Below are 14,013 nucleotides of genomic sequence, written 5' to 3'. Positions count from 1 at the left end.
GGTGTTCTCAAAGCCTCCGTCTCAGCCGCCCGCTTCTGTGATGGAGCAGGAAGCGACTGCTTATTTATATGAAGACTGGGCATTTACTCATCACCACCAGCAGATTAAGTTGTGCATATACTCACATTCATATGCCATGTAAAACCCAGCACTCTTAACTGAGGCCCACTTTTATGGCTTCCTTTTCTGGCCCCGTCAAAGAAAGCAGATGAGGGCTGGAATATTAATATACGGTTCATATCATCTACACTTATTTGAAAATTTTAATGCCTCAAATTAATTTAATTCTCAAATTAAGAATAGGAATCATAAGGAAAGACCACAAGTACAGTGAAATAAATAAATACATTCACTAAGAAATTGCTAGTAAATTTCACAAGTTAAAATAGTATTTTCTCCAGTAATATATTTACAACTTCGATTTTCGAACTATGATATGCTGTTTGTTGGTTGCAGATCCTTCTCCATTTTTGCGTGAACATTTGTCCTTGAGTACAAGTACTTACCCCAGATAGTACTATAAAGTTCAACTTAAAAACTGCCTGAACAAATGAATAATTTATTTTAGAAATCCAGACCTGGGTTATGTGTCACCTTGAGCCTGTTCAAAAGAATCTTATAAATCATTGAAAACATAATTTTTTCAGACAAGTACTTTTTTTTGGCCGTTTAAAGTAGTGCATTTAATATGAACACCTTAATTTGTCCAAAAAAAATTCAGTCACAAAGTGACTTTGCTGTGCAAACTGCCTCCTTGTCATTAATTCAGATGCATAATTGCTTTACGAATCGTGAGGAGAATAAAGCTTCCTGTATAATGTGGGCAGATAAGGGCATCATCACAGAGATGGCAGGCTGCTGAAAACCACGACGGTGTGCCCGTACGCTTTTGTCTGCGTGCACTCCTCTCCGTTGGGAAGACTGCTGAGCGGGTAATAAGATGTGTTGCAGCATCTCTCACCCCCCCCGTCCATCCTTATATAACACTAATTTCCATAATAAGCAACTCAGAGAACACTGGACTGTTAAAATTAATCATACTTAAAGAACGCAACAATTATACAAAGACCAGCATTTAGCTCCGCTGAGGTGCTGTTTTTCCTGCCACCCTTGCCCGGGGATGTGTTCCACATAAGAGACGTGGGTCATTGGAAAGCTGTTCTTATAAAAATCAAGTGGGGGCAAAGAGTAAATGCAGATGTGACCGTGGTTATGTAACTCTTACTGGAAGTTGATATAAACGATGAACGGTGTATTATTTCCTAGCAGGGTGCTGTAGGAGAAGGTAATCTACAGTTTGTGTTTTGCAATTTCCTGTGCAGCGGTGGCTGGTGGGTTTATGCAGAAAGAAGCTGTGCTGAGGTCAGTGGGGCTTTCCTGCATGGAGAACTGGCATTTCTGCATGTAATAGGGGAACTGTGAGGGCCTTGCTCTTGCCAGCCTTACAACTTCATTTGCAGCAGCTCTTAACCGCAACCACATGACCAGGGCGGAACTGAAAACCCTGCCAGTTTGCGCGTGATCACAGTAAACTAGAGGTCAATATTAGACACCGACTGGTATCGAGGCTGTACGCAGCTGTATGTAGTCGCACAGGTGGATGGTATTAAAAAGACACCTATCTAAATTTGTACAACAGACCTCATTACAACTACCAGCTGAATTACTCTAAATATAATGGCGGTAGCTGCGGTGTGAATTGAAACTGCATAGAGTGGAAATTGCTCTTGAGACTTAATGTAGTTGTCAGCTGTGTTTCATTTAAGTAGGAGAAATAAAAATAGACATACATGAGTCAATTGTCGATGTAAAGTAAGAGTATAGATCTGTACAATAAACAAGAATACAATAGCTCAAATTACTAATTGGACTTGTAACATTGTTACAAAACTCAAAAAACATACTTATATATATATAATTGAACACGAGTGGCAGCAAAACACCAACAACTTTTGACACATATTATTATCACAGGGACAGATTATCAATTAATAACTACTTATTTTTGCATGGATCCTTACACAGTGCTATGTTATGACCTCAAAACACTTTTACCATAATGTATCACGTAACCAGCTCCATATGTATGGTTCTTGATGTAGTAAACTTGCTCTGTAACTCGCCTGGTACAGCACTGTATTTGTAAATTGGCACGCTCAAACACGAGTCACGATAAAAGAGCACAAAGATTGTAGAATTAAGTTAAAATGACATGGATGCTTCAGCGGATGTGTTTTTATCTTGCGTTTGCTATAGTTAACACTGTTGGATGGGGGTTTTGTGGCGATACATTATTTTCAAATTTGATCGAGCAGTAACATTAATAACAACAACCAATAAAATAAAACGTTGCCAGATTAATTTTCATCTGTTTTGGATAAAACTGAACACCCTTTTGGTGTCAATCACTGGACATTTCACTGTGTTCCGAAACATGCAAGAAACAACGTAATATCATTTTGCAGAAATGTTGCCACAAACATATTTTACCAAAAAATGGGTTGAAATTATTTTTCAAATTGGGAGAGTTCATATTACATTTTCAGATTTTTGCTAGCGGTTCTTGGTGAATGGCCAAGCAGAAAACAAGTGAGATATTAAAGAGATCTTACTGAGTTGAGGGAACTGAAAGTCTAATTTAATTTCTTCCACATTTATCACCGGTGTATATAAAGATGTTCCCTGAAGAGTGAGTCATTCGGGCTGGGAGATATTTTCCCCTTTTCTTTCTAACTCGTAGAGAAAATGACTAATATTTAACACGACACTCCTGTGAGCGCGGGTGCCGCTATTAGAACAACATCCTGCAATCAATACTCAGGTTTCCTCTGCCCACTGAAATAGCTCATGCACAAATAGCTCTGTTGATTTACATAAGCATTACATAATGCAATAGACTTGCATTTGAAGAACAACATTTGGACATCCAGTGTTGCCACAGCAACGGAACAATATACAAGTATGAATGTATCAGAAATAAAGTGCGAGTACAAATATACCAATGTATCGTCATGTAAACTGACACTTGATAGATGTGGGTGGCTTCAGGTTTTAAACAAGTATTAAATCATTAATGTGATTTGATTCCAGGAAATTCCAGTGCATAAATTCTCACAGCATAAAAAATAATAAATATGACACAGGCAGTAGTCGGGGGAATCGCATGAAAATTTCTAGAACGCCTGGGTCATATTTTCATAGTGCTTTGTACAAAAAAAATGTATACAATTAATTAATTAATTTATACATTGTGGCATTTTCATGACAACTGAACAAATTTTCAAAACTTTACTGTAATGGGTAAATATATTTTTAATTGTTTTATTTATCGTTTCTCTCTTTCATTTGTATTTTTATAGTAAATATTTCATATTATATTTTTAAATACATTTATACAAATTTTAAAAATGTAATTAAATGTATTAAATTTAAATAAAAACATTACTTATTTACATTACTTAATAACCATTTAGAATAATGTAGTAAAACAAAACACACAAGTAAAATTGTCAAAAAAGGAATTTTGGGCAAACTTGATATTTTTCAGATTTATTTCAACATAGTGGTCTCATTTTATTAATACAGTTTATAACACTGTTCAAGCTGCACTTCCTCGTCTTGGTCACAAGATGGCGTAATACCCAGCTGTGAGAGGCCCACAAAACAGGAAGTAAAACATTACACTAAGAATCACAACCTCAACTGTTTCAAGTCTATTTTTAGCATGTTTGTCTTTGAGCGCTCTCCCTCACAGAGAGCCGCTCTCATTTCGCTCGGCAGCCCTCAGGCCACATACCGAAATAACTAAGACAAATGGTTGTTGACATCAACAATTTAATTTTCTCATTCATCTCATTCCACCGCTTTGGTGTTGGGGAGACGTGCCTGGGATCTGACATTACAGCTTATTAAACAAGCCGTCTGATGGAGCTTTGAGTTTACTTCCATAGAAGTGGCCCTAATGAGTGCTTGCCGAAATGCCACGAACCGTAAATTCTGACCACAGCCGCAGTAAACGACACACACGGCTAGATGGCAGATCAGCAGGTTTCAATGCCAAATGAACGTTAAACAAACAACCAGAGGCCTGTTATTGGACATGATAGAGGTTAAGGCCGAGAAAACCGACCTCAAAACAGCACGTTTGTAATCGCATCTGTACAAGCTGGGATCAAACCTACCTCTTTAAAAAGGGGAAATTATTTGAAGTACTTTTTACTGCTTTTCTCCACAGGGGCAAATTAATCATAGAGATGGACCGGGAGAGAGAATGTGAGGCCACGCGTGTGTGTGTGCATGCGCATGTGCGTGTGTGTGTGTGTGGGAGAGAAAAAAACGGACATTGTTCCCTAAGCTTCGCAGGACGCCTGAAAGGTTTTGTGGAGAAGTCGACCCTTGAACTAATCCAGATTCACACAGTTAAACAGAGAAGGGAAGGAAGGCAAAAACAGGCCTTTTGTCATTCCTGGCCTTTAGACCTGAAATTACCTCACTAACTCCCTTCAGGCTAAAACCCATTAACGTTCAAAAACCAGCTTTAATTATTAAATGCTCTAAATAATGCGCGATGAGAGCCATGTTTTTGTAGTGTACGTCGTTTGTACAGACACATCCTCCCTGCGAAATATTTTATTGTTGGAATTCGCTCTGTGATGCGGCTGAAATGAAAGCCACATTCCTGGGTAGTGATTTACAGACTTTAAATTAGAGGCCTGAGCTTGAACGCTGCTCAATCTTTAGCCCAACATAAACACAGCACTTATTCTCTCAGCACAATGTGAAGTGATAAAGCATAAATAAGCTGTACATGGAAAAAGAAACTACATCAACATGGTGCTTGTTCCAAAACAAAGCCTTAAAAAAAGCTTCTAAACTACACATTATAAATACTCAGGGTTACACAGCATATAGCAGTACCGGACTAACCTTCAGAAATGTCTAATATAAGTCATATTTTAGGGCCTTCTAAATGAGGAACTTCTTGCAGATCCTATTATCTTTGTTGTCAATGTCTGACACTTGATTTATATATTTCTACTGGGAAGCTCTACCCACTGTTAAATCTTATTGGTCCACAGTCCTGCTCATCATAACTAAACATTAAATGATTGGTTAATTTCTTTTGTTAAATTTACAACTGTTAATACCAATTCTGATCTTACAGCAAAACTAATATGCCACTGAACACAAAAAAATGTTGATATTAATAACTTAAGATAATAACTTAAAGGGTTAGTTCACCCAAAAATGAAAATTAGCCCATGATTGACTCACCCTCAAGGCATCCTAGGTGTATATAACTTTCTTCTTTCAGATGAATCCAATCGGAGTTATATTAAACATTATTCTTGCCCTTCCAAGCTTTATAATGGCAGTGGGCAGGTGTTTTTTTTTTTTCAACAGTCCAACACTGCCTAGAAACACCTGCCTACTGCCATTATAAAGCTGAAAAGAAGAAAGTCATATACACCTAGGATGCCTTGAGGGTGAGTCAATCACGGGCTAATTTTCATTTTTGGGTGAACTAGCCCTTTAAGATGAATAGCATATGTGTACATTAATACCTTGCCATTTTGATTCACAGCCGCATTATCGTATACTGTGTACACACGAGAGTGCAAAAGCAGCCATCAGCTAGTCAGACAGCCCACTGGTATCAAATCAATAGAAAGAGTGATACTGTTTGATTTCTTAATATCCATTTTTGTAAGTACCTCAGAGCATTATCTTCATTGAGAATTATTTTGGTGACAATGTGTTGGTTGAAAATGCAGCGTTTGTCTCATTAAAGCAAGAACACAATGGAATCTTAGTAGGGCAAATGAGCCTGTAAATCGACATGAAAATTGCGATGATAAACTAATTAGATCAATCAGGGATTTAATTAGGTTTTGTCAGCTTTCACAACCACAATGTCACACCACAGCTCCTTTCCACCAGGTAAATACAGCCAAATGGTGTAAATACAGATAAACGGCTAATCATAAATAGATGTGGATCAATGATTGGCATTTCTTAGACCCCAAATCTTTATAGTGTGACATTCAAGAGAACGCGCAGCAGTGATATTGCTGGATTATGCAGTGCTCTTGCTAATGATTCGAGGGATAATAAATGCATATTGCTATTGTTTACTACAGCTGCAGTCTCAAATGAAGCTCCGATCTCTCGGGGGACAAAAACAGCTGATGCAATGCTCTCTGGGAAAAAGCCTTCCTTCAAAGCCAGATCATTAAACTCCACTTAAAGGGCGTGCATTAAAATCTGTCATACTGGCTAGAGGTTCAAGGATGAGTTCTGTGAAGCGTGACTTGTTTGAATTTAGAGCAAACATTAATTCTAGTGGGGGATACAAAAATCAATAATCAAGTACTGCGAGGTTCTCGCATTGTGTTAGAAATCCCACAATGCAACGGCTATGTTTGGAATAGCATACTAACATGCTATTTTCACTTTTGCAAAATATGCACATTTTCGGCATGCATGAAATTAATAACTATGCAAAACTAAATTATTTACTATAAATAAATGCATACTAATAATAATGCAAATAATAACATTAAAATTGGGTGACTTTTGTTATATTAAATATGCAACTTGATACTGCTTTTCATTTGTCATTACATAATGCATTCACGCAGTAGGCAGTATGCTGTATTTATTGCATGGCATTCAGTAACTAGTAAGTTGGCATTCCAAGCCAATGAATGCACCTATTAGTAGTTTTTTATATTGCAAGATAATATTTGTACATGCACTGCAAATATTATTCAAACATTATGCAAATCCGCATGCATCCTGAATTGGTTAGTTCTGCAGCAGTGAGTGCAGTGAGAAACCGTCTGTAGAGCATTTTTTTTTTTTTCTTTTTTTTTTTTTAAGGGAAAGTAGAAATTCACACAGCAACAAAATGGACCTCTGCAGCAAGAGAACTAAAGTTCGGAATGCTGTTCTAGCAGAAGTATTCACGAGCAGAACGTATTTGGAACAAAGATCTCTCTCTGGGAAGAGGAGGATTAAATAAATAACCAGGGCCAGATTGATCAGTGCCACTGACCTATATAATTAAAAAGCAGAGGAGGGGGAGCGGAGGACGGGCTGGAATGCCGCAGTCTCTCTCAAGGTTATTGATGTCATATTATATGACCTAATTTGTAATCTACATTTGTTTCTCTCCCCCCACAACATACATAGTAGCCAAAAGCTAATCAGATAATACCGCAAATATCATTAGCAGCAGTTGGAGAACACACAAATAAAAATTCTGTCGATTTACGCACCCTCATGTGGTTACAAACTTGTATGAATTTATTTATTCTGTGGAGAAAAAAAAGGTGAGTTTTGGAAAAATAGCTCTTTTCCATATAATGAAAGTTAAAATAATTAAATAGATATAATAAAATACATATATGAACTGACAATGATCATGTCAAAAAAGTAGTCCATATCAGGGTTATTATTATCATTAACTAAAAATATATTACATAAAATATTAGTTTTTGTTGATTGGAATAAAGCTGAAATAAAATAGAATATATACAGTATAACATGAAAAACGTTCAACAAAAATGGCAACTAACTAAAATAAGTTTAAGATGAAACTACAATTATTAACGTAAAATAAATAAAAATGAAAACTGAAATAAAACAAATTAAATCTAATATAAAAAAACTAATAAAAATGACAAAAGCTAAAAAAAATAAAAAAATTAAAACTGAAAATATAAAAATAAAATCTAATTCAAAATATTAAATCTATGATAGGCATAGGCAGAAATTATGTTACAACTTAAAATTTCATTAACATCAACAGCAATTTTTCATCAATTTCATCTTTTGTTTTGCTTTGTAGTCATCATTCAAGCTATCATATGATTTTATAATCACTTCTATTGCGGTTTTCTAGAGTATGGCACCTCTAAACCCTATTCACGTTCACTATATGGAAAAGAGCAGCCAGTACATTCTTACAAAATTCTCCTGTTGTGTACCATGGAAGGAATAAAGTCATACAAGTTACGAGTAAATGATGACTAGTTTTGGGTTAATATTCCTTTTAATAATTATTGTACACTGTAGTTTTTCTAAATAGAACATGGCTGCACTTAAAGCAACGCACCACGTGATCAGAATGTAATTTTGTTTATCTTCATGCCTCATTCATGACTTTGCCAGCTTTCTTCAACCGATAGAGTGCCTGCAGACTGCTTTCTAAGATGAGTAATTCCACACAAAGTCAGTTCAGTCGGCTGCCCTTCAAAGGGTGGGGAAGTACTTAACAGAAATCTTTTAAGAACTTGGTTTTACCCCGAGTAGGAAGGGAGACAAAGAAAACACACACACACACACACGAGATCAAGGCATGTTCGGCTTGTTTTGCAGAAGTGAGGTCACTCATAAAAAAACTCAGACATCTTCATTCCCATCTGTGACCGGGGCTGCACTTGGCAGTGGCCCTGCAAAAGAGCTCCCATGAAAAGCCACTTGAGTTGGGCTCCAAAAAACAGAGCTTGTGGCCAAACAAAAGGTAGCTCGTCCCGAGGCACGAAACCGAAGACGAGCCGGGGCATAATGCCATGCGTCATTGCAGCTGAAACTGCCTTTCACTCGCAAACGATGTACAGAATGGCTTCATTTGCTGGGCAAATTAATTCAATTAATTACTCTTGGTAGCAGCTGCACAAGTGGACACATCAGCACATCCCTGTCTGTTTGATCAAGGTTATAACATCAGATTTTGGCAGCCTATTATTCATTGAACAGATACATTATTGGTGGCTATTGACTCAGCACTAAGTCTGACGATGGAGCGCTGCCAGGAACACAATCCCTGCCAACTCCACCTGCCCGGGCCTCACTAAACCCCTCGATGAGCCAGCCGGAAGAAAGAGACATGTCACACAAACCTTAAAGGTAAAATTGAATAGCTTTAAGAGCAAATACAATAACACTGTCTCCCTCTGCCTCCAAACCATTAAGAATAAGCACAAACCCATGGAAAAACCTGGCCTACTTGCAGCATTTCAAACAGTTATTCACAAAGTTTCATATACTGTAACGCTTCGCAGACAGTCATTTTATCCATTTAATTTATTACAGTAATAAAATTTTAATTTGATTAAAAAAAATAATCCCAGTAAAGATATGTATCATTACTTAAAATATAAATTGTTATGTATATCTTAATTTTAAATAACCATCTGGCATTTATTTTGTGGTTTCAGTATTTTCAATGTTTTTTTATTATATTAATTTATTTTCTTTACTTGCTTGGGACGCCCTGTGACAATATCAATTTCTCATTTTTAATTGATCTTCATTTTGATGAACCAAGGTCTTTTAGTCTGTGAGAACAAAACATTACTTGTAGCTTGACTGACTTCCAATAATCACCATAAGCTTTTTGCCTTTGATTTGAAACAAAGTCTTAGCTTTCAAATTTTAATGATGAAATTCAAACAAATACAGAGCTAACGAGAACTGATGATCTCTATCTCTTTATTTCTAGTTATAGCACAAAATATAAATAAACATCTGAAGGTTTGTTGAAAGAAACAGTTCAACTTAGTGAAATCGTGTCTAGTCAATCAATCAGTCAATCAATATTTTAATGGCAGAAAGATGTCAATAAAATAGCTAGTAAACAATGGAATGTAATGTTGCAGTTACCACAGGAAAGCCATTCAGTTTCCATAGCTTGCAGAAAGGATAAATGTATGCACTGTATTACTTCATTATACTTTTATTTAACCCAGTTAGTTATGTCTTATTTAAAGGTGGGGTATGTAATTTTAAAAAAACGCTTTAGAAAACTGAGTTGGGCCGAGTACCAAAACAAACTTGTAGCCAATCAGCAGTAAGGGGCGCGTCTACTCATGATGTAGAGGAGAGAGCTCAGTGCACGGGACGGACAACAGAAAGATAGAGATGGCAGATAAAAAACAAAAGAGGAAAACGTCTGCGGAACGATGAGGCAAGAAGTAGGACCCGTGTAAATATCGGATCAGCTTTCCAGCGCTGGAGAGAACTCAAGGAGCGGAAGGCCTGCGATTGGACGCCGAGGTTGCTTTGTTTCTTCTCGATAGGTGAGTGTCTACACCGGAAGTGCCGCGCCGTAACAGTCTGCCTACACTGGATGCGATAAAGCGACCGTTGAAAATAATTTCAAATTTGTGTCAACGCATCATAAATAGAACGTGGCAGCAGTTTTCTGTCGGGGATTTTGTAGACAGCATCACTGATAATAATAACTTCTATAGTATTTTGGCACGCCGTTCGCGTCTGGTGTAGACATGGTATAACATTGGTTTTGCTTTGTTTCACAGAACTAATAGTTGCCTGGGTTGCGTAGGCTACGTATTGGCGCTTTTCCACTGCATGGTACGACTCGGCTCGGTTCAGAACAGCATGACACGGCTCAGTTCGGCTCGGATTGCGTTTCCACTGCAGTTTAGTACCGCTTTTAGAGTGGGCGGGATTATTCACGTGTCGTTATAGTTGTGCCGCCTCTACTGCCGTGACTCCTGAAAAACGTTTTAATTCCGCGTCGCTCCATCAAACTCTCGCTGGATCCGCTCCTCGGCTATCAAAGAGAGGGATGTCTGTACTTCCTCAACAGACAACGAAACAGCCATTTTTGTTTGTTAAAAAAGGTGCACCCATTCAAAACAATTGCGTTCGATCCTTTGCAGGCTGTGCTGATTTAAATCTAGTGGGTCTGTTGTGTCTCGTGCCGCAAGTTCAATGACGCAGACAGAGATGATTCTCTCCGGCCAATCAGTGATCAGCAGAGTTTACACATCACGTTTTGGTAACGGTACGGCTCGCTTGGAACCTCGGCCGAGGTGGTACTAAAAAAGTACTAGGTACCAGGTACTGTACCCAGTGGAAAACCCCTCAAAAGTGTGCCGTACTGAACTGTACCGTGCCGTACTATGCAGTGGAAAAGCGCCATATGTGTGGGGCGGAGCTATCAAAATGAGAGACCCTTCTGGGGTAGGGGCGTGTTTGTTTTGGTGATTTCAAATATCAACATTGGCTACCAGAAATCGCTTACCCCACCTTTAATCTGTGTTTGCATAAATCCCCCATAAAAGCAAGTTATAATAGCCATTGTTTAAATGTTTATATGTGTGATTAAAAAGTTGATAAAAACTGCCTCATGTGCAATTTAAATGCTTCTATACTACTCAGGTTTTATTTGATTGTTGATTATTAAATACATAAAAAAAAAAAATTTAACTTTCTTTTTAGATTTCAATTTTTAGTTAACTTTAATTCCGTTTTTCACGATTGCGTCTCATTGTAATAAAATCACACTCTGTTCTGGATCCTTAGTCAAGGGAACCAGAGATAATAAAAACAGTAGGACAATGTGAAACTTTGAATATTATAAAAACATCATTTGTTTTGAATCTGCAGAAATTTGCTGAGCTTTCTTTGAGTTGTGCAGACACAGCTTTCATGTGGGGCTGCTAATAATATGGGGTGTAAATAATGAAATCAACAGCAGGGTCTGTGTATGTATTAATGGGCACATCCTATCACGCATAAGCATACTAAAGAGCAGAATTTCACAGAAAGATTTCTGCAGAATGGCCACATCCCTCCTGTTTTTTTTTTATTATTAAATGGTTTGTCTAAATATTTATTCAGCCACCATCAGAAGTTTAATACTCAGCATCATTTAACATCAGTTCCACAGAAATCTGCAGATTCTTTCCAAAATCAGCACTGGCTAATGAGGAAACGAGAAGACAAACCTCTCGTAGTGTCTTCGTGTGCACGTGGCAGCGCTGGTGCTTCCTGGGTTGCCGCCCAGTTCATCATATACATTTTTCCACTGTCGGCGTGCTGTGATCTGAAACGAAAAGTGGACGTTTATTATGAGTGACAAGGACGTTCATGTAATGGATGTGTGCATGAAGCAGAAATGAAATGAACACATATTAGCATTCCACCATTCATGCATTCCACATTTATGTTGGCCTTTCTTTATTGTGGAATGATGAAAATAAGAGGGTCACTTGATGCATATTAAACAGATCCCGTAAGCTTTATACTTATTAAATGACACCGAGTGCATGATGTCCCACGCAAGGTCATAAGATTAAATATTGATGTATGCAGAAGAAAACACACACTCGATTAACATAATTCACATACTCAGCGATTAATATTCATGACAGACCTTTAGTGCATTCACCGTACGAGGGTTAAAAGATTTTTAATGGCCGTTTCCCACAGCTAATGACTGCCTCTCTCAATAAAATGCATTCTGTGGAAAACCACATGCATCAAGTGCTGGGAAATTAATGCATGTGCGATTTAGTCACCTAGGCCAATGTATTCACCACAACACAAATAAGTACAGTACAATGTTGCGGAATACAGTATGACCCGATGTCCACGGAGACCTAATAACGCTTCGATTGTAGAAACACTTCAGTTAAAATACCGTCGAAATACCATCTGCTCTGCTTTCCTTCGCTAAGTTGACTCATTGAGTAGGGCATCTGCCATCTCCTCCGGCGTTTAATGAAGCATTTGCAGTTTTGACAGCATGAGAACAGAATTGCCCCTGTGGCCTCCGCTGCCTTCTCTAAACTCCCTCAGTCATAATAGCCCTTGACTGCTGTTTGATTTAACATGGCCATTGTGTACGAGGCTGGTTTTTTTTGTCCGGAGTACAGTTGCGGTTTCAAAACAGTCGAGTACAGTTCAACCTCAGGAGAGGAGTTTAATCTGATCTTTTTGAGCAATGTAAATGTTTCCAATGACATCATGGCTCCTCCTGCACGATGATTTTCATTACAGATGTCAGCTGCATTTAAAGCCAAGCTTTCTGTGGCAAAGACAACGTGAGTAGCCAGGGGACATACAAATGACTGAGAAAGGTATCAATACGCCAGATGAAAAGCGTAAAGAAGTGGCTTCCTGTTTGCTCTTAATCTAAACAGCTTCCGCGCTGATGAATGAACGGCGAAAATATCGAATAGCTGGTCGCGTAGAAGGGACTTTAATGTTTTCACCATACTTTTGCAGAGCAGATGTCAGATAAGCTGCCAAGTGAATTTCCTTTATTGCACACTTCGCTTGTTGCACAATAATGGTCCCTTAAGAGCCTAAACATGGGTAGCGAACAGGCCCCAACCAATTTCCTCCACCGCAAAAGGGTTACACGTGTTTTCCACTTGTAGATTTTATAACAACTGCGAGCGATCTGGCCAAATTTGGATCTGAGAGAGTTCCGCATCCAGGCCAGAGTCTAGTAAACACACATTACACGGCAGGCCGGAAAAAAACGAAACTCTTGTTTTTCAGGAATCTTTCAGAGCCAAAGGAAAAAGCGTGCTGCCAACAGCACTGGATTTCAAACAAATCGTGTAAACACTCACCACCTCGTATCCTCCCAGTTTCTGAGCCGCTTGAAACATAGTCCAAAGGTTTACTGTAAGAAGGATAACAAGGATGAGGATTAGTTCCACAGGAGAGTGGAGGGAAGCGTTCACATCGGCCGTATTCGGGATAGCATACTACTGTAGTGTACACTGCACGTTATGAGAATTTTCCCAGGCATGAAACAGCCAGATGACCTGCTGTATGCAAAAATGTGCAGTATACACTACTGTATCCCACAATGCAATGTACAGCCATGTTTTTAACATCCCATTTCACTCATTATTTGATCCGACTCCTAGAAGGTAAGACAGTTTTAGACTAAATGAAAATAAAATGGGCAAAATTATTTTTTGGAAATGATAATTGGACGCCACTTGCATGCAAAAATAACGAGGTCATGTGACATCATTGTAACATATTACTGTTTAAAATTGTCAATTGAAGTCAGTTTTATTTGTATAGTGCTTTTCATAATACACATCATCCCAAAGCAGCTTTACAGAAAATTCTGATGCTAATCTTTATAATATCATAATATCGTCAGGCCTTAAAGTTGCATTTAGCAGATTAGAGCTGGGCAATTATATATTACATATTGAGATGATATAAAAA

The 14,013-nt window shown here is 38.0% G+C and overlaps 1 protein-coding gene across 1 annotated transcript in view; it reads right to left on the bottom strand.

Annotated features, from left to right (window-relative positions):
• LOC306857601 (AT-rich interactive domain-containing protein 5B-like) overlaps positions 1 to 14,013 on the bottom strand; it is a 118,383-nt gene that overhangs the window by 15,514 nt on the left and 88,856 nt on the right. The window contains exons 7-8 of the mRNA XM_079397620.1: positions 13,398 to 13,450; positions 11,763 to 11,860 (exon numbers count right to left, since the gene is read on the bottom strand). Coding sequence (XP_079253746.1) covers positions 11,763 to 11,860; positions 13,398 to 13,450 — 151 coding nt within the window. The remainder of the gene's footprint in view (positions 1 to 11,762; positions 11,861 to 13,397; positions 13,451 to 14,013) is intronic.

This window comes from Barbus barbus (genome assembly GCF_936440315.1).
Source record: "Barbus barbus genome assembly, chromosome: 38".
Classification (NCBI taxonomy): Eukaryota; Metazoa; Chordata; class Actinopteri; order Cypriniformes; family Cyprinidae; genus Barbus; species Barbus barbus.
Note: the sequence above shows the minus strand (reverse complement) of the source record. Positions and strands in the feature narration are given on the sequence as shown.